The sequence below is a fragment of the Lampetra fluviatilis genome, chromosome 46, assembly GCF_964198595.1.
Source record: "Lampetra fluviatilis chromosome 46, kcLamFluv1.1, whole genome shotgun sequence".
In the NCBI taxonomy this organism is placed as follows: domain Eukaryota; kingdom Metazoa; phylum Chordata; class Hyperoartia; order Petromyzontiformes; family Petromyzontidae; genus Lampetra; species Lampetra fluviatilis.
In genome coordinates, this window is record NC_136320.1 from 6,111,293 (window position 1) to 6,132,572 (window position 21,280).

General features: G+C 50.3%; 2 protein-coding genes across 2 annotated transcripts in view; one reads left to right on the top strand and one right to left on the bottom strand.

The window, feature by feature from the left end:
• LOC144947601 (kelch domain-containing protein 3-like) overlaps positions 1-8,631 on the top strand; it is a 32,534-nt gene extending 23,903 nt beyond the window's left edge. Inside the window, exons 14-18 of the mRNA XM_078876811.1 lie at positions 11-98; positions 1,850-1,956; positions 3,103-3,187; positions 5,000-5,104; positions 7,546-8,631. Coding sequence (XP_078732937.1) covers positions 11-98; positions 1,850-1,956; positions 3,103-3,187; positions 5,000-5,104; positions 7,546-7,650 — 490 coding nt within the window. The 3' untranslated portion in view covers positions 7,651-8,631. The remainder of the gene's footprint in view (positions 1-10; positions 99-1,849; positions 1,957-3,102; positions 3,188-4,999; positions 5,105-7,545) is intronic.
• Positions 8,632-12,222: 3,591 nt separating this feature from the next.
• Positions 12,223-21,280, bottom strand: part of LOC144947724 (SH3-containing GRB2-like protein 3-interacting protein 1) — a 47,483-nt gene continuing 38,425 nt past the window's right edge. The window contains exons 18-22 of the mRNA XM_078877043.1: positions 20,854-20,986; positions 20,322-20,521; positions 19,069-19,133; positions 18,202-18,366; positions 12,223-17,441 (exon numbers count right to left, since the gene is read on the bottom strand). Of these exons, the coding sequence (XP_078733169.1) occupies positions 17,419-17,441; positions 18,202-18,366; positions 19,069-19,133; positions 20,322-20,521; positions 20,854-20,986 (586 nt within the window). The 3' untranslated portion in view covers positions 12,223-17,418. The remainder of the gene's footprint in view (positions 17,442-18,201; positions 18,367-19,068; positions 19,134-20,321; positions 20,522-20,853; positions 20,987-21,280) is intronic.

Below are 21,280 nucleotides of genomic sequence, written 5' to 3' on the forward strand. Positions count from 1 at the left end.
TATGTTACAGTTTCATAGCGACACGAATTCCGAGAGTAAAGTACGAGTTGAGCGAGCCACCCAAGCAGGCCAGCACGGACTCCTCCCCCACTCCTCCCGTATGCCACCAACACCGCGCCACCAACACCGCACCACCAACACCGCACCGCCAACACCGCACCACCAACACCGCACCACCAACACCACACCACCAACACCACACCACCAACACCGCACCGCCAGCACCGCACCGCCAGCACCACACCACCAACACCGCACCGCCAACACTGAACCGCCAACACCACACCGCCAGCACCACACCACCAACACCACACCACCAACACCGCACCGCCAGCACCGCACCACCAGCACCGCACCGCCAACACCGCACCACCAACACCGCACCACCAACACCACACCACCAACACCGCACCGCCAGCACCGCACCGCCAGCACCACACCACCAACACCGCACCGCCAACACTGAACCGCCAACACCACACCGCCAGCACCACACCACCAACACCACGCCACCAACACCGCACCGCCAGCACCGCACCACCAGCACCGCACCGCCAGCACCACACCACCAACACCACACCACCAACACCGCACCGCCAGCACCGCACCGCCAACACCGCACCGCCAGCACCACACCACCAACACCACACCACCAACACCACACCACCAACACCGCACCGCCAGCACCACACCACCAACACCACACCACCAACACCACACCACCAACACCGCACCGCCAGCACCACACCACCAACACCACACCACCAACACCGCACCGCCAGCACCACACCACCAACACCGCACCACCAACACCGCACCGCCAGCACCACACCACCAACACCACACCACCAACACTGAACCGCCAACACCACACCACCAACACCGCACCACCAGCACCGCACCGCCAACACCGCACCGCCAACACCGCACCGCCAACACCGCACCACCAACACCGCACCACACCGCCAACACCACACCACCAACACCGCACCACCAACACCACACCACCAACACCGCACCACCAACACCACACCACCAACACCACACCACCAACACCACACCACACCACACCACCAACACCGCACCACCAACACCGCACCACCAACACCGCACCACCAACACCGCACCACCAACACCACACCACACCACCAACACCGCACCACCAGCACCACACCACAAACACCGCACCATCAACACCACACCACACCACCAACACCGCACCACCAGCACCACACCACAAACACCGCACCGCCAGCACCGCACCGCCAACACCACCAGCATCACACTGCTAGCCAGCAGCAGCAGCAGCAGGGTGACGAGTGGCGCAAGTGTCGAGTGTGCACAGGCGGTGTAACTGCATCAGGGCGCATGGGCCAGAGGGGCCCACATGCTGGGCTATGAATCGGTGTTAGGGAGGGGGGGAAATGGGACAGGCGACCCCATATCATTCATTGCGCAAGGTTCCATGCCAACCACGCTATGCCACCGTGAACCATAGACCTACATATAGACCCATCGGCTCCCATACTTACCATATACTTCCAAAGAGACCAGTGGTTCTTAACCTGGGGTGCACGCACTCCCTGGGGGTGCGAGATGCCCTTTCTGAGAACCAAAGGGGTGCAGGCTGCAGTTAAGGTTAAGAACCCCTGATATAGACCCATAGATTCACATATCTACTCCACAGCCTTATGTAAAGAGCCATAAGCTGACATATATGCCAATAAACTCACATATTGGCCCACAGACTTACTTATTGACCCATAATGTCACGTATATAAACCCACAGACTAGCATATAGACTCACAGCGAGGGCTCCTGGCATCTCTGTCTGTGTGTGCACGTGTAGGGGTCGTGCCCTCCAGAGCCGCCCTTCCCAGAACTGCGGGCGGAGGCGGCACAGGGCATCCGCAAGGCGCTGGACGCCCTGGACGTGAGGCACCGACGACTCAATGCGTGCGTACCAGCACGGGGGGGAGGGGGGGGTATGGGGTGGGGGTTTGGGGGGCAGAGTATCTGCTGCCCAATTTCTACAGCGTTTGTCGGTTGGGAAAAAAATGTGAAATGTCAGCTATTTGAGTTAAATCGCAATTGATGTTTTGAACAGGTTTCTTCCATTCAGAGTATTTGGCTACTGCTATACATTTCCACAAGTTAAGCCACTGTGTTGAGCTATCATTTGTGATTGCCAGGTAGCTTCTGAGAAAGAGCTATTGAGCTCAATGGGCCTTGCCTGGTAAATAAAAAATTAACCCGTAAAAACAAAGTTTTTCACTATAAATTATTTATATGCGTGGCAAATAAATTACAGTACGTGTTCAATGGGCCACAACCCAGCCCACATTGGTCTTTGAAACGGGCGGCTAGAGTCCTCTCGTCCTCTGGCTTGAGATGGCTGCCACCTATGGGTCAGATGATTGCCTGCCACCATTAAGCAATTGGTAATTAAATATAAAAAAAAATTCCTAAAATGTTGAAAATGTTGGAAAAAAATTTTCACGAAAATAAATTGTCACGCACAACGAGTCTGTGTGCAAAATGTCAGCTCGATTGGATCACGGGAAGTGGGTTAAAAAACGACCGAAAGATTTGCACGGTCGTAAGTGCGCAAGCAAGCAAGTCAACTTAATATAAAGGATTTAAAAATAGTTTCGTTTTTTTAAATGTTTTCCCCAATTTGATCCCGATTGCAAAATCGGCGTCACGTCGCGAGACGCGAGCTGGGGATCTCTAGCAGAGCAGTGCCAACCTTTCATGATGGAGATCGGCCCACGGAAATGGATGTCACAGAACTACCTCCCGAGACCTCTGGTCCACACAGAGTAGATAACAGCACTTTCCACACACACATACATATACACACACACATCATTGACTCTTGCCTCTATCCACTGCTGAGGCAAGTGTTGTTAGCGAGCACCTGTTTAAGGCCGATGAGGTGGTGTGGCTAATTCAATGCCTAGTTGCCGTTGTCTCCCCGGGGGGGGGGGCAGTGTGGGGAGGTGGATGAGGTGTTGGGGGGGTGGAGGAGGAGTGGGAGCGGTGAAATGCAGGTCTCCCTCACTTGATGATCCAGTAAATGCGGCGAACTTATTCCTACAGGGAGCGTGCGGAGTTGACCCAGGCTCGGCTCGTCCTGCAGGAGGAGAAGGCGCTGTACGCTGTCACCTACAGGCGTCAGCAGGAGGTGAGGGGCTGGGCTGTCGTACGTACGTACGTATGTGCGTCGAACTTCTTTCACACCATACGTAGCCAACCGTGCTAATCGGCGGTGCGGAAACAGTGCCTGTGGAAATAGTGGGAGTTGATGCAGCCATCCAGGGTTAAGTGGATTAGGCAGAGGTTTCGATTTAAAGCTTTCGTGACTGCAGGGATTCATCTTCTTGGTTATTTCGGTAAAGTAACGTAGGATGGAAATAATAAAATAATAAAAATAAAACATAATAAAATAAAATAACATCTTATTATGTTTTATTTTTATTATTTTATTATAAAATAATATTTTACTATGTTTTATTTTTATTATTTTATTATTTCCATTCTATGTGACTTTACCGAAAGAACCAAGAAGATAGGCAGAGTATTCTTAGGTTTTTTCGGTAAAGTCACGTAGGTAAAACATCAAAATTAATAAAAAATAAAATAAAATAAAGATCACGACGTTTCGGAGGCAACACAAGTCTCCGTCATCAGGTGGGACCGTCACAGCCAGATTAGCTGCATCAAGTGAGGCAATGATTCAAGATGTAATCCCTTAAAAGCAAGTTGAGGGGGGAGGAGAGGGGGGGGGGGAGCTCATCAGAATGTGGTAGCCAATGAATGGAACGTATCGGGAGGGAGGGGGGCGGGGCTCAAAGACGGCACGGAGTGCCACGTACAACGCATCGGGAGGGGGAGGGGCCAAAAGGATGGGCGACGGCGTGGACGCGGTTGAGCGCAAGCGACTACTGCTGCACACGCCAACGCATTGGACAGAGAGGGGGGAGGGGAGGCCTGATACACATGATAGAAAAGAACGAAAATGCCCATGTTTATACCAATGCTGGCTGAACAATGACGAGAGTACTGACTGATGAGCTCCCCCCCCCCCTCTTCTCCCCCTCAACTTGCTTTTAAGGGATTACATCTTGAATCATTGCCTCACTTGATGCAGCTAATCTGGCTGTGACGGTCCCACCTGATGACGGAGACTTGTGTTGCCTCCGAAACGTCGTGATTTTTATTTTATTTAATTTTTTATTAATTTTGATGTTTTACCTACGTGACTTTACCGAAAAAACCTAAGCATATGAATCCTTGCAGTCACGAAAGCTTCAAATCTAAAGATAGGCAGAGGTTGTAGATAGTATGTAAATAAATAAATATTCCCATTGCTTGGAATTGTCTAATATTACGGTGAGTACAGTGTTAATACAGGTAGGAACAACAGGTTCCACACTGCCCACCAGGGATTATTTGTCTGTCTGTCTGTCGTGCATATCCGGAATTCCGCCCACCCATGCACCTCCCCACCGAACACCGAGCTACGCCGCGATTGGTTGACGATGTCGGGGAGGGTGGGGGCTAAGGGTAAACATGCCCACTCATCCAACTGCTATATATATATTTATTTATTTTTATTAACATATGCTATTACCTGTGTACGCTGCATCGTTTATATTTACCGTACACTCTCAGTTGGCATTAAGTCCCCATATTCGGCAGCAACCAAAGATTATTTCTCACCGGCCAATTTATCTGTGGACCCGGTCCAAATTGTCAAATCAGACCGCACAGCAAAATCACGCTCACACGTCGTCACATCGAAGATCTAGCGACTAGGGCTACACAGTTTGTCATCCCACAACCCATTTTAACAAAAAAAATGTCCCATAGCTCGAATTTGGGGCGGTGTGTTTACAAATACCTGAGACCAATGTTTCGACTCAGTCCGTCACCGCACGGGAGCGAAGCGATAACGTAACGGTGAGCGGCGTTCCACCCACCTTGCCTCTGGCAGGAACTGCAGGAGATGCTGGAGCGACACCGCAGTCAGAACGAGGCGTGGCTCAAAGCACGCGCGGCAGAGAACGACGCCGAGCGGCGGCAGCTGTGCATCGTCAAGGTGCCCATGTGTCTGTGTGTGTGTCTGTGTATATATATGTGTGGGGAGCGTTGGTGTCGCGGTTAGCGCGCTTCGCTATGAATCTGGCGGCCCGAGTTCGATTCCTGCTCATGGCCGACACCGGTGACGATTATCTGAACCGGTCCTGGGCCTCCCCTAGGTCCACTCAGCCTCAAATGAGTACCTAGTGCAGTGTGTAGTAAACATCGCCACTAGGGAGACAAAGGCGGCCGAGCGTGGTGTTGGCCACCCAACCCCTCGTGCGCCGTGCCGGCCTTCATAGGTGCTCGCTAACAGCACTTGCCCCAACATTGTTAAGGCTATACAGGGGATCTTTGTCTGTCTGTGTATGTACTGTATATACATGTGTGTCTGTGTATATGTATATACACGTGTGTGTGTGTGGTTTGTTGCTTGCTAACAGCACTTGCCCCAAAAGTTTGTGGAGGCTATACTGGGGGATCTTTGTCTTTGTGTGTGTGTGTGGACAGGGCCGTATTATCCTACAAAAACTAAAGGGCCGACAAAAACAAAAATGTTACCATGTTTTTTGCTTGTTTGTATGATAAAAAAAAAATGTATCCAAGATATCTTCTTCAATAAATACATTTATATAGCAATGGATAGGCACAGTGTATGTACAACGAGGCAGAGTTCATAAGGTGAGAGAGGAATTAAAACCGGAGATGAATTTTTCGAGATTTTTTTTTATTGCAAAATTAGCAGTAACATCTTCAAGTGGTGTTTTTCGCGCAATCTCATTCTCAATAGAGAGTAGTGCAAGGGGAAGACGAGCGTTGTTGTCCTATGGTTGGTCGGAGACAGATTTTTTTTTTAAATCAGCTTTAGCTTAAAAAAAATTAACCCGTAAAAACAAAGTTTTTCACTATAAATCCTTTATATGCGTGGCGGCTAGAGTCCTCTCGTCCTCTGGCTTGAGATGGCTGCCACCTATGGGTCAGATGATTGCCTGCCACCATTAAGCAATTGGTAATTAAATATTATTTATTTTTTCCTAAAAAGTGTAAAATTTTGGAAAAATTTTTACACTTTTACGAAAATAAATTGTCACGCACAACGAGTCTGTGTGCAAAATGTCAGCTCGATTGGATCACGGGAAGTGGGTTAAAAAACGACCGAAAGATTTGCACGGTCGTAAGCGCGCAAGCAAGCAAGTGAACTTAATATAAAGGATTTAAAAAGAACGCTCCCCTTCACAATTCGAAGTCCGCGTGAAACAAGCGCAGTGACAGTGGCGGTAGTAGCATGGGGCAGCAGCAGCAGCAGTTACAACTCTAGCGAGTTATCACTGAAGGCCTACGAAACAGAAGTGCATAGGGCCTGTAAGAACCTCAATCCGGCCCTGTGTGTGGGGAGAGGGAGAGTAGCGGTTAGCGGCGCTTCACTACGAACCTGGCAACCCAGGTTTGATTCCCGCTCACGTCCAACACCGGCGACAATAATCTTAACCAGTCCTGGGACTCCCCTAGGTTGACACAGCCTCAAATGAGTGTCTGGTGTGGTGTGTACATTTTGCTACTAGGGAGACAAAGGCGGCCGAGTGTGGTGCTGGCCATTTACCCCCTTTTGCCGTGCCGCCTTCATAGGTACTCGCTAACAGCACTTGCCCCGACAGTCTGTTTAAGGCTATATGGGGGATCTTTGTATTTGTGTGGCCATGTGACCTGCAATATTAACTCAACTAGCTATTACAATTCCCAGCCTCAGCTAACATCCGTGGTTGCGAGTGATATCTGAACCGCGTCTGGAATTTCTCTAAATAGCGCACCTGGTGCGGCGTACACGCATATAGAAAGGGGGAGATAAGGGCAGCCAGGTGTCGTGCTAGCCACACCACCTCTACGCCTCACACATCATCATCACCAACCACGACCAATCCACAGTTGGGAGGCAGTGGATTCAGCGTTCCCATCGCATCCCCCTCAATCGGTACCGGGGCCTTCCCGAGGAAGCCAATGATCTGACCGGTGATGACCTCCAAACTCTATGAATCACGGTGTCAAACGCAGACACCGAATTAATAAATAATCAACGTCAGGACGAAGGCCTCCCCGAGTCGCCGCAATCCTCGACGATCCCCCGATGAGATGCAACAGCCCCAACTGCCGAAGCGGACGAATAACTGAAATAAAACAACTTTATCTGTACGGCGGCTCCCACAAGGCCATGCGAGAGGGCGTGTGGCACCAGCCTGGTGCCAGCTATCATAGAGCGCGGCATTCGTGTCGCTACACTTCTCTGCGGTGAGTACAATGTCTTTAAAAACAACGGCGCTACGCCTCCCCAAATACAATCAATGGCGAACCGCATGCGTCTTCCGAGATCCAGCAGCGAACGGGACCCACACCCTGCAACTCACAGTCGTCTCGGAAAGGGAGAAGGTTAAAAGTCCACACGGGGGACGTTTGTGTTTTGTGCAGGATGACCTGGTGGTGCAGCTTGCCCAGCTGAGGGAGCAGGAGGCGGCTCTGAACAAGCGAGCACTGCAGCTCTCGGCCATAATGCAGCAGTTCAAGGGCATGTGACGCAACACTCCCTGCATGTTGTTGGCCTGGAGGTCCTGCAGCGCAACAGGCAGCCGGATCATCACTCCCGCGATGACGTCGGGCCCCCTACGGAATTATACAATTGATTAAAGAGCAAGCAGCGAGCGAAGCAACGAGGCGAGCGGCCTGCTCATCAATTACTCACGCCGTTAACCATCCCCGGGACCAATTGCTCAATTAACCATTCTCAAGACCGGTTACCAAATTAAACCGTGATCCTGGAACCCAATTATGCAATCAAACTGGTAACTCTAGATTTGAAGCTTTCGTGACTGCAAGGATTCATATTCTTAGGTTTTTTCGGTAAAGTCACGTAGGTAAAAACATTAAAATTAATAAAAGTAAAATAAAATAAAAATCACGACGTTTCGGGGGCAACACAAGCTTCCGTCTTCAGGTGGAACCGTCACAGCCACGACAGCTGTATCAAGTAAATGAGAGATCGCAGGAGCTACCACTCCGTTTATATAATGGTTGGAGAGGGGGGGAAGGGCCAAGTACAGCACACTTTTAAGAGGGTGAGCCTTTGTTATGGAGAGGTACGGTTTGTGACTCAACCTGGCCTACCTAACAATAGTGTGATAGTTGTCTCTCAAATAAACTGGTAACTGATCAAGCAACCAGCAATGAGCAGTTTATAAATTAACCAGCCTCATAGATGATTGCTTAATCAAGCAATGACCTTAATAAGCAATCAGAATGACAGTAAGTTTGCTAAAGTGATAATCAACCACCCCGTGACTTTATCTGCCTCCTAACTAGGCTTCCAAGTAACAATCTACACAAGAAACTTTGCAACCAATTAACTTATCCAATTTCCAGTTACCAAGCCTGAAAACCCATCGGTTATCCAACTTGCAATGTGTCATTTTTTGCACTGTGACAAATTCTGTTCAACTGCACCAGTCTGTACCATTTGCTGAGTGGACACTTTGTTGGCCATGCCATCTGTTAACTAGTAGGAGGGGGGTGGGGGGTGAAATAAGTTGACAGAAGGCACAGATTATATAACGCCTGGCAATTTACCTGATAAGCTTGCACGGTGGTACTTAAAACACGTTAATATTAGTAATTTTTTATCTGCATGAATTCAAGGAAAAATTTACGTATTTTAGGAATGTCTAAAACACGTTGATCGATGACATTAAATGATCCGAGTGTTCCTTTCCCAAAAAAAGACAAATACCTGGTCTAAAAGTTTGTGTTGTGTGACATTAAATAAATAACGTGTGTTGCTTTCATGAATGAGCAATTGTAAAATTATGAAAATATATTTAAGGTATTACCAAGAGCAGTCACAATGTCGCAAAGAAACATTCCGTAGTAATACCTTGGATGGCTTGAATAAAACTAAAAGCCCATCACTCTCATCGAAAACGATGTGACCGGTACTTTTGAAATTCGTTTTTCCGGGCGCTATTTAAATCCACGTCTTCCTCGCGAACAAAAGGTAACCTCTGGAAGTGTGAACGACAGAAAACGTCGCTTGACGGTATGCTTCGGAAAGAGAAGGTGCTGCTGCGGGAGAGATCTCTACCACAGCCCATCTCCAGCACGCGCGCCGCACCGTGACATTTCCGAATGGATTATTTGTTTCATGAATGTGCCGATCGTGAAATGTGAACACATTTGTTGGGGGAGGGGTGATATCAAAAGATAAAACACAACACACGTAAAGTCACGTAGAAGGGAAATAATAAAATAATAAAAATAAAACATAATAAAATAATTCTCACGACGTTTCGGCCACAACGCAAGCAGCCGTCCTCAGGTGAAGAACATTTCTGTCGGAAAGACAGCGTCAGACGCTGTTTATTATTTCTACGTGACTTTACCGAAAGAACCAAGAAGACAACACACGTAATAAATAAAATTAAATCCTGGTGTCCCCATTTTCATCTATCGGTGTCATCCTCGTAACCGAGGGTTGATGTCCATGGTAGAAGCTTGCCATCTTTCACGATCTTCAACATCTCTCACCAAGAGACCCGTCCAACTGCTCACATTGTGTATGCTCTTGCCCGATATTCTCCCTTGCAGGATTGTTAATCGTCTCCAGCTGTGGCCCACTTAGGACATCCTGCAAATGCCACCTCATGACACCAGCTTACGCGATTGATTCGTCTGCAGCACCAACATCTCAAAACGCAATTTAGTCTTTTCGTATCGTGACCCTGCGCAAGCGTCGATGTGTCATCTGCACATCCCACGATATTCCACACACTGAAGCTTTCAGCATCTTCATCCTCGCTTGCCGCGGGTAAAATAAACAAGACCAGGCGATGATCAAAGGAGGCACACGCAGCAACAGATTCAAACACTATAATTTTCCACACCAACAAAACACTAGCACTCCCCGTGACCTCAAAAGGTCATTCGCACATTGTTGTTATCTGTTTACATTATAAAACATCATTTACTTATTTGTTCTGCACATTTCTTATATATATGTCTTTTTTTAAAGTAATTTAATAACTTATTCCTTTTCTTAATAACAATACATCTTCATATTTATTCCGTCTGTTCACTTTTAATTGTTTCAACCAGTTAAGGTACGACATGCTGGACAGAATAAGACACAAAACGCTTATGATGAACAGCTGCAGGGCACACGCCAAGGGGAACTGGGCAGCGGGAGGAAGGAAAGACGTCGCACGTAAATACGGGGCATTTCCGTCAATATTGCCACCGTTTAAAAATGCCGTAACTTCTCATCCATGAAAGCTCCCTTGACCCTTTCCCGATCCGAGATGTCTGCAAGTCGCAGGGTGTGTGGGTGTCCCGTTCACCGCCGAATCTCTGAACGCGTAAGAAGCTCAGAGTTAATTTTATTTAGAGAGGCATAGCGCCGTTGTTTTTAAAGACATTGTACTCACCGCAGAGAACTGAAGTGACACGACCGCACTTCTATGATAGCTGGCGTCAAAACTGGTGTCACACACCCTCGATTAAGTTATTTCATTATATTTTTTCTTACGGTCCCGTTCCGATCACATACGTCATCGGAACGAAATCGGACATGGAAAGGGTTAAGCAGTACACACGTCATTCTTATCATTTCACACTGCATTTGATAGCCCCGAGCTTGATATCAATCTCCGTTGCAACATGCCAGACAGCAGATTGGCACTTGTACGTATGTATGGTTGTATGTAGAAATGGTGAACTTCTTTCGCATGGTACGTAGCCAACCGCGCTAATCGGAGGTGCGGGGGAAGGACAACAAACCAAAAAAAAGTCGTGGAGCGTTTTCATCGCGTGGAGATCTCCAATCGGTACACTCACTTGTTGCTTCTATAGAACAGCGCTCTCCAAGGAGAACATCCCAGGTTGCTTTACAATGACAATAATTAAAACCATTGGCCAAATAAGCCCAGCTTATGGATCAGCTATCGTAATCAAATATCATCCATAAGAGGTTTTTTGGGTTAAATCGCGTAAATATAAATGCATCTTATTATGTTTTATTTTTATTATTTTATTATTTCCATTCTACGTGACTTTACCGAAAGAACCAAGAAGATGAATCCCTGCAGTCACGAAAGCTTTAAATCTAAATATAAATGCATCATTAAAACAGCTACCACCCGACACAGCCAACTATAGTAAGGTTTGTCACGTAAATAGAACATGCCAATTCGTGAAGAGTACAGCACTAACCAGTGTGTTGGAGAGTAAACCCACAACATATACAATTTGTAACGAATTGTCATGTTTTGTTCACGTGAGAAACATTACTAACTGGCTGTGTTGGGTGGTGGCGGGTTTAACGACACATTCATATTTACGCGATCTAACCCAAAAAACTCTTACGGACAATATTAGTCGCGAAAGCCTACGTGTTTAAGCAATCAAATATGTTTCTAAATGTCGCTTAGAAGATTCGACTGTTGCCAGCATTCCTGATACGACTTGGGACGGAGTTCCAGAGGCTGGGAGCATGGCAACTACCAGCCCTGGCCTCTCCTGATTTTAAATGACTTCTAGGAACCCAAAAAAAAGTTTAGCACTCTCCTATCTCAAGGTGCAATCGACTGGGAGCATAAACTTAGCGTCTTGCAAGTAGTATTATTCAAGGGTTTTCATGCGCCAAGCAGAAAGCCAATTCGTGAACTGATCTGTCTGCAATAATGTCATTGTAGAGGGATTGGAGATTCGCATTCCAATAACCACTCCAAAACTTTCACCTTTTGCTCAAGTGTCAGTCTACTGTCAAACATGTTATGGCAAGAATGACGACTAAAACTCGAAAGTGTGCCCTCTCTTTATCAAACCAGTACTTTTGGTGTTCACACCACGTCATGAAGGAGCTATGCTTCAGACGTTTAAAGGCTTACGGGGCATTTCCCCACCGCTTTTTCTTGCTCGAGGTTAAAGTTTCCAAGGTTATTTGTGTAACCACGCGGGGAACTTCATCAACCGGGACATCGTCTCACCTGCGAGCCTGACCCGACTCGCCAAAATGACAAGAAGCAAATCAAGCACGGCAATGCAGCAAATAAAAATCAGAACAAAAACAACTGCGTCGCACGCTTAAACACACACCCCCCCCCCCCCCCCCGCGGTGCAAGTCGGTTCGGGCAGATTTGTTTGGAGGACGAACCGATTGCTCGGGAAAGCCCAGGCGCTGCAGCGTCCCCCATCGGCGCCGGTCGCCCGAGCAAATGATTCACCTCGTCAAGGTGGCAGATAAATGGCAGCGACGAGCGGAGGAGGGGGGGAGAGCAGCGGCATTACATCGACAGGGCCCCACACTCCGTCCCCTCTGAACCACCTGCCATTGTCTGCGATCGAGCATACGGATGTCAAGATCGGTCTGCTCGGCCATATCCCGACGCACCGATGATCATCGCCGGATGTGCGAGTCGATGGGTCTCCGTTATGGGTCTCTGTGCAAGTCTGTGGGTCTCTGCGAGACTCTATGGAGGAGTGGTGGTAGCGGTTAGCGCGCTGCGCTACGAGCCCGGCGACCCGGGTCCGACTCCCGCTCGCGGCTAACACCAGTGATGATTGCCTGAACCGGTCCTGAATCTCCCCAAGGTCTACTCAGCCTCAAATGAGTACCTGGTGCGGTGTCTAAATATCACTACTGGGGAGACAAAGGCGGTCGGACGTGCTGCTGGCCACCAACCACCTCGTGTACCGTTCCGACCTTCATAGGGGCTCGCTAACAGCACTTCCCCCAACAGTCTGTCAAGTCTATACGGGGGATCTTTGTCTTCATCTTTGACTTTATGGGTTTCTGTGTGAACCTGTGTCCACTTTGAGCGATCTCCAAAGTCGCGAGTGGGATTCCCTCGTTCTGCCTGGCACCCTCATTCTGCCTGGAAGCAGCTGCATTCATAACCCAGACACGGATTTATAGCCGCCACTCAATCCCTATCCATACGAAAGAAGGACCAAAACCCTCAAGCTTAGATGCAACATAACCACTTAAGTGCATTGTATGCACAGCTGTCGATTATTTGTGATAACTTCGCTTGCGAATTGCATTTGGCGCACAGACCGTCCGTTTGCATATTGGCGCGATAGTCACTCAACGTCTGTTTAATGTTTCGAACATAAATTGTACAGCGATCAGTTTCTAAATCATCTGCCCGTGCAGACGTCGCGCTGCAGGCAAATTTATAATCACCGATTTATGATCGTGCAATATTTTCCAGTTTCCCACGTGAGAATGTTTTGCTCGGATTTCTAAATGGCTTCACTACGGTACTCTATTTTGTTCAGCACTCGCAAGAGTGTGACCAGGGCCACCACGACGGGACTTAACCCGGTCTCTCAAGTTCTCGCCTGGTTAGACCAAATAAACTCGACAGGTTGGCAGTAGTAGTACATTCGGAGGTGATCTTGCCACGTTTTCTCACAATCGAGTCACTGGCGGACAATTTTGAGTCACGGCAAAGTTCGGGCTGTGACGCCAGCAGAAACGGCGGAGACTCCCTTTTAGCAAAAACGCCGCAGCATCTTTAACATCCACCGCCAAGTGTACGGCGCATATATTTCATAGTTGATACACCCGCAGTGTTAACCAGGGTGGCCACGGGGGTTCGAACCTCAAATCTCTGCACCGAGAGGGAAATGCACCAACGCACGGGCCTTCACCTTCATCGTCGTCGCATGGCTGCTGCCGCTGCTGCTGTTGATAGAGAGGTGGAGAGCAAACAACCGTCACTTTACATTGAGACGGTCGAGCGACTTGAGCCCGCTAATCGACTGCGTCGTCAGGAGCTAGCGGACGACTTAACGACGAGCGGCCGCCGTAGCTTTTACGTTTTCGAACTCGCGAACCGAAATGCCCTTCGCGCGACGAAAACAAAAAGCCCTGCGGAAATGAGCGCTTTGCTCGCAAGGAGCCGCACGGCAATGCCTGGACGTACGGCGACGGGCGGGGGGGGGGGCACGTGGCCAAGTGGTTGAAGCCCTCCACTTGCGATCAGACATGGGAAATTCAAATCCAGGTCAGGGGTCAACTCCACCTATCGTCATCATCATCACCATGATTACCTCCGATTGGCATGGCTGGCTACGTAGGATGCGAAAGAAGTTCAACGTAAATACACATACCATTGTCAGCTCTCCTCTGGGGGTTGATTAAAATTTGTACCATATGAGTAATAATAAACCACCCTTTGCCTCTTGACACATCTGCTCTGAAGTCCTCGCCATCTTCAAACTTAGTTCCTCTTCACAATTGCCCTAATAATGAATCATAGACAGCCCGATTAAACCACTGCTGGATAACGGGCCTCCCGATGTCACGTCGGTCATGGGGGTTTGTTTGACCATACTTCACCATTCTAGTCAGGGACTTCAGTCCGATCGAGTACCAAGCAGTGTTCATGTTAGCCGAAGGGTCAGAAGTCAGTCGTGTAATGGGGCGCCGTGGTGGCCAGATGTTAACTAGCTCGCTTGGTATACAGGAGGTCGTGGGTTCGATCCCGACCCTAACGTCTGTACAGTTGGCGTTTGTATGTTCTCCGCGTGGTGGCGTGGATTTTTCTCCCGATCCTCCGGTTTTCCCTCCACATTTAGAAACGTGTGCGTTTAGAGTATTTGGCTGCTATAAATTTTCACGTGATAAGCCACTTCTCGTTGGGCGATCATTTCTGGCCAGGTCGCCTCTGAAAAAGAGCTACAGAGCTCAGTGGGGGCCTTAGCTGGTAAAATAAAAATAGGTAAAGTTGTTATTATTTATCATGGTTAAGCCCCCTGCGCTGTACAGCGACTTGCCAGGGGAGAACAGCGTTTCCCGAGCCAGTGGCAGTGTTTCCACGTTCTTATGGCAGGACCCTAGTCGTCCTTTGATGAACATAATTACAACCACCAACTTCCTACTTAATGCCGTTCATATTAGAAACCTAAGATTGTTGGTGATGATAATGATGATCTAACCCTGGCTAGGAGTTGAACTCACCAACTCACGATTGGGAATGCTGCCACGCTCCATCAACAGTGCTACCATATAAACCAGACTTTGCCAATAAGCGAAATTAATTATCGATGGTAAAGGTGCAGCCCTGCAATTGCTTGCTCACAGCACTGCTATCAGAACGGTCTCTACGGGAGAGCTCATAGAACCTCCCTCTCTCTCTACGAATGTGTGTTAGTTCTCGGAGGAGGTGGAGTGCCCACACTTTACCCCACAACACGTGAGCTGGTGATCGTCTAACTACCGGTGTACGCATGTGTGTGCTGCTGGGTGGACAATGTGTTCAACTGCTGCTCCAGGAGGCTGAATCGTCGACCTCTGGATTGCAAATCCCGTGCGCTCACCATTACAGCGTGGCAGCAGCCCCAAAAACATTTTTTTAGAACACTATGTAACAATCATCATTAATTAATTTAAACACAATCACTCAGAAGATTGTCATCTCTTGAAAGCCTTTGCGACGGCGGACGGCGCCTGTGAGCCGAGTCGGAAATTCGACTCCGTGGGCCACACCGCCTGCAGGGTAATACTCGTCGTGCGTGCGGATGACATCGTGGACATTTACTTGAGAGGTGGTACGTCATGGAGTGGGGGATCCAAGCACCTGGTCGCGTACGAACGCTGGCGATCACCGCGACGACAAAGGCCTCCTCCTTTCTCTCGCCGACGTTACTCCGCTTTAAAACTCACTTCATCACAACGTCCACAGCAAAGCTCGCCACAACACTTCAAACTCGGTCCGCTATTTAAATTAAATAAAAAAAGCAAATAATTTTTTTGGTGTTCGTTTTGTACTTTTTTTTTCCTTTCCCCCATTCGGCGCTGGCCGTTGCCGCCTAGCCGACGGACGTTTGTTCTGCTTCAGATAAATACCGTGTCGGTCACAGCTTCAACACAACGCGATCAACCGGTCGAGGAGACGAGAGGGCAACTTAAGCATACGACGCTGCGCGCACGACTGCTCCGTGCGTGCGCGAGCAACACGCTGTCATTTGTGCGCGCGTGTCTGTGCGTCTGTACGGCACGCAGCGGGGGAGCGTTCGAGTGATGCAGTGGTTAGCGCGCAGCGCTACAAAAAAACCAACAACCCGAGCCTGACTGTTCGACTAACGTAAGTGGCAAATATCTGAACCGGTTCTGGGCCTCGGACTAGGTTGATACTCAGCTTGATGCGAGTAGCTGGCGCGGTGCGTGAAACACCATCACACTGGGCAGCCGGGCGCTGATCACATGACCACCCCTCCCACATCCGACACCCACCCCCCCCCCCCTTGTGCCGTGCCGTCCTTCGTTCACGTGCTCGTTAACAGCACTTGCCCCAACAGTCGGTGCGGCTACACACGCTGGGGCTTTTGTTCTCTGTACCGTAGCAATAGGAAGTGTGGTGTGGCAGTCGCTTAAGCAGCACCGTGCTACAAACCCGACAACTTCAACAACTTGGAACGGGGGGGGGGGGGTGTCAAACTGCTGCTGACGACGCGCACGCAATCACAGCGGTGCCGCTTATCAAACGTGCCGGTCGTGCAACTGCAGGGAGAGGCTCATTCGCTGGAGAGGGTTACGACGACTGGGATGGGGGGGGGGGGGAAGTTGTGAACAGGAGTGCGGTAGGGGGGCCCCTCCACGCTACACCACTGCATTATCATCATCAGCAGCAGCAGCACTTGTATCTACGCATGGCCTATCGAGCTTGACTCGCCCTTCAAATGAGCACCTGTTGAGGTGGTGCTGGGCTCGACATTGACAACGAGGAGACGCCAAGGTGGTACGCGTGGTGCTGGCTTCACCACCACCCCCCTGCCCCCCCCCCCCCCCCGGCCCCCGTTCCCTCGTGCGCCGTGCCGGCCTTAACGGGTTCTCACGAATAGCAGCACTCTTCCCAACAGCCTGCAAGGCTACGTGCGGCACGGGGAGATTTCACAGACTTGGTGTCCGTGTCCGTATATTCCCTCGTACGCGTGTGTTTTTGATCCCTGGCACGTTTGCATATGCTCGGGCAATTATACGCTGAATATGCAGTATACGCTTTATTGTAAATGCGTACGCGTGTGTGTGCGCGCGCGTGCGTTGTTATAAGCGAGCACGCGCGTGTGCGTGTGTGTTGGCGCAAGCAAGCACACTTCTTGCGCGCTCTGCACCAGCGCGCAGGGTAACGCCGAGCGTCGTGGCCGGCAGACCAAAATTACGGAGTAACGAGCACACGGAACAAACTTGGTGGTGGCGGTGGTGCCCAAAGGTCAGAGTTCACAGGTTGGGTGAGAGGAGCACGGGTTGATGGGAAGAGAGGTTGAGTTTCCGTGGCAACGAACGAGTCCTTAGCCGTCAGCCATGTACTTGCCTGGGTCACACACAGACACAAGACAAAGATATTGGTGATGCTAATGATAATAACGATGGTGGTGATGATGAACATAACGATGGTGGTGATGCTAATGACAATAATGATGGTGGTGATGATGAAAATAACGATGGTGGTGATGCTAATGACAATAATGATGGTGGTGATGATGAACATAACGATGGTGGTGATGCTAATGACAATAATGATGGTGGTGATGATGAACATAACGATGGTGGTGATGCTAATGACAATAATGATGGTGGTGATGATGAACATAACGATGGTGGTGATGCTAATGACAATAATGATGGTGGTGATGATGATGAAAATAACGATGGTGGTGATGCTAATGACAATAATGATGGTGGTGATGATGATGAAAATAACGATGGTGGTGATGCTAATGACAATAATGATGGTGGTGATGATGAAAATAACGATGGTGGTGATGATGATAATAATGATGGTGGTGATGATGATAATAATGATGGTGGTGATGATGATGAAAATAACGATGGTGGTGATGATGATAATAATGATGGTGGTGGTGATGGTAGTGATGGTGATGGCAGTCGCAGTCACCGTATCTCTCCATGATTTTCGTCCACTTATGCTCATCGTTAACTTCGGTAAACAAAAAAAAACGCATTTCATCGACGCATATTCTCATCGCCGATGTCGCCAATGGATCGAACCACAGGGAAGGGTGGGGGATTGAGGGCGGGGGGTGGGGGGTGTGTGGGGGTTGGGGACGCACCGGTGGCGAAGCGCTTCTTGACGAGCGAGAGGCGGTAGCCGCCCCCGACAAGCTCAAACTCGACGCCCGACAGCGACGACCCCTCGCTCACAAACTGAGCGGCGAGCGTCGCGGGCACCGTGGGGCCGTCCGCCACCGTGAAGTGCGCCTGGAGCACGCCCGAGCCTGAGCACGCACAAGGACAAGGTGCCCCCCCATCCCACCCCACCCCACGTAGCCTTGAACAGACAGTCGGGGCAAGCACTGCTAAGCGAGCAGCACCTGTGAAGGCCGACACGCCGCACCGGCAGAGGTCGCAAACAGGTTTTGATTCCTTACCCGTACCCGTACCCGGCCGCACCAGGGTCGCAAACGGGTACCCGATTGCGACCTCTGGGATGAAGCCATGTTGCAGGCGCGGGTGGGTTGATTCTAGGAACTTGAATTGTGAGAAGAGACAAGACGTTGGGAAATGAGTGACAAACGGTTACTCACCAGTGACTCACGGCCTACCCGTACCCGTACCCGGCCGCACCAGGGTCGCAAACGGGTACCCGTATCCGGCCGGGTACGGGTATCGGGTAGGGTACGGGTATCGGGTACCCGGTTGCGACCTCTGCGCACCGTGTACTCGTTTGAGGCCCAGGACCGGTTCAGATAATCGTCACCGGTGTTGGCCGTGAGCGGGAATTGAACTCGGGTCGCCGGGTTCGTAGCCCAGCGCTCTCACCGCGACACTACCCGCTCGCACACACGTTCATGCACACGTTCATACGCGTCCACACACGCACGCACGCGCGTCATGTGACGCGATACTGGACACACAACTGGAACAAATGAGGGTGATTTTTTAAAATATATTAATGATAAACGCGACACGACCCTCACCTCCGCCTTCTGATTTTTCGGAGATTTCTGGAATCTTCCAAAGCACCCAGTTCTGCTCAGCATTCCTGCCGACAAAGATCAGGAATTGATGGTAAAAAAAAAAACAAGCAAACGGATCGGATGCGACAGTTTCACAGCGACGCACCTCCGATTAGCACGATTGGCCACGTACGGTGGGAATGAAGATCAATACACATGCGTAGAAATTTTGATTTAAAGCTTTCGTGACTGCAGGGATTCATATTCTTGGTTCTTTCGGTAAAGTCCCGTAGAAGGGAAATAATAAAATAATAAAAATAAAACATAATAAAAATGCTCACGACGTTTCGACTGCAACACAAGCAATCATCATCACGTGTGAAATCCACAGCAAGAAAATTTGAAAAAAGTGGCGGTTTTTCCTAAAACCGTCACTTTTTTTTCCCTAAAACCGCCACTTTTTTCAAATTTTGTTGCTGTGGATTTCACACCTGATGATGATTGCTTGTGTTGCAGTCGAAACGTCGTGAGAATTTTTATTGTTTTATATTAATATTATTTTATTATTTCCCTTCTACGTGACTTTACCGAAAGAACCAAGAATACACATGCGTATACTTCCACAGGAACCTCTTTCTCTGCGCTGGAGGTGGACGTCTCGTGCTCCATCCCTGTGGGACCCGTAAAACCGTGCCCTCCGAGTGTCCACACGGACGGGCGCTCGTCGCCACGGCTGTTCATCGTCAGCATCACCGTTGACCTCCCGTCCAGCGGCACCCGTGCCAAAGGAGACGAGGGGTTCTTTCGCAATTACTTTCGTGCGATCCGATTGGTCAAGTGAATGGACCGGCGATTGAGGAGTAATCCATCAAGTAAATATATTCAGATAGCCCGGCTCTACTTAACAATTGACCTGCTACAACCCCCTTAATCCGTCTCCTCTCAACAAAAACCCAGCTTTGTGGACATTGATCTATTGAGGGCTGTCACATTACTCAGGAACACCCCCCCCCCCTCTCATAGCTGAGCCACGCGACCACGGGGAGAGAAACGCGCAAACTCAAAATATACAGGCGTCTCGGGGTCAGGATTGAACCCAAGACCTCCTGCATACCGGGCGAGGTAGTTAACATCTCGCCACCGTTGCGCGATTTGGTGGGTGGAGGAGGGGGGAGGGGGAGGTGCCGTGCTGGCACGGCTCGCGTGCGCCGGTGGAAAAAGGGTGGGAACCAGGCCGGTCCTCCACGCAGCGTTTGGGGCGGTCCGAGTCTCACCAGGTGGCGGGGGGAGTGGCCTGCATGTCTGTGGCCCCGCCCCCGACGGGGGTCACGACCTGCAGGTTGGTGATGGGGGAGGGCGAGGCCATGGCGGAGCCGTTGTAGCGGAACGCCACTCGCAGGCTCGTGCGCGCATCCTCGCAGCGCCAGCTCGGCTCCAGCAGCAGCGGAGCCGCGTCCGCTCCTCCTGCGGACACCTGGCGGGAGCAGGAGGAGGAGGAGGAGAAGGGGATGAGGAGGAGGAGGGATGTGGAGAAGGGGAGGAGGATGGGGAGAAGGGGATGAGAAGAAGAGGGGGAAGAGGATGGAGAGAAGGGGAGGCATGGGGAAGAGGATGAGAGGCACAGGGAGGGGCAGGAGATGCAGGGGGAGGAGATGCAGCAGTCACGAGGAGCGGCGCGTGTTGAGCTCACACGTGGTGGGGGGGGGGGGTAGGCATAGCGGTAACAAAACCACCCATCCACAATGGCCATCCTCCAATCCGCCCGCCCCACGACTCAACTCCTCCGCCGCCACCCCCTGCCCTCACCTGGTACTTGAGGATGTCCACGTTGTAGTAGGTGGCGGAGGGGCTCTGCTCCGACAGCTTCTTGAGGTAGGAGCACAGCGCCGGCATGTTCAGCCAGAAGTCTCGCGTCTCCGAGTCGCTCTGCGAGAGGTCGCTGCACAAGTGAAAGCACGCACGCACACACGCACGCACACACGCACGCACGCACGCACACACGCACACACGCACGCACACACGCACGCACGCACACACGCACGCACGCACGCACACACGCACGCACACACGCAGGCGGACAAAGACCCGACACATTTATCCTGTGCCTACTAAGGCCAGCCCGGAACACTGGCGGATGCATCCGCTCCGCTCCTCGGGTCCTTCCACGTTTATAAAACGTGCGTTTAAGATCATTCATACTCTTTGGTTCTTTCGGTAAAGTCACGTAGGTATA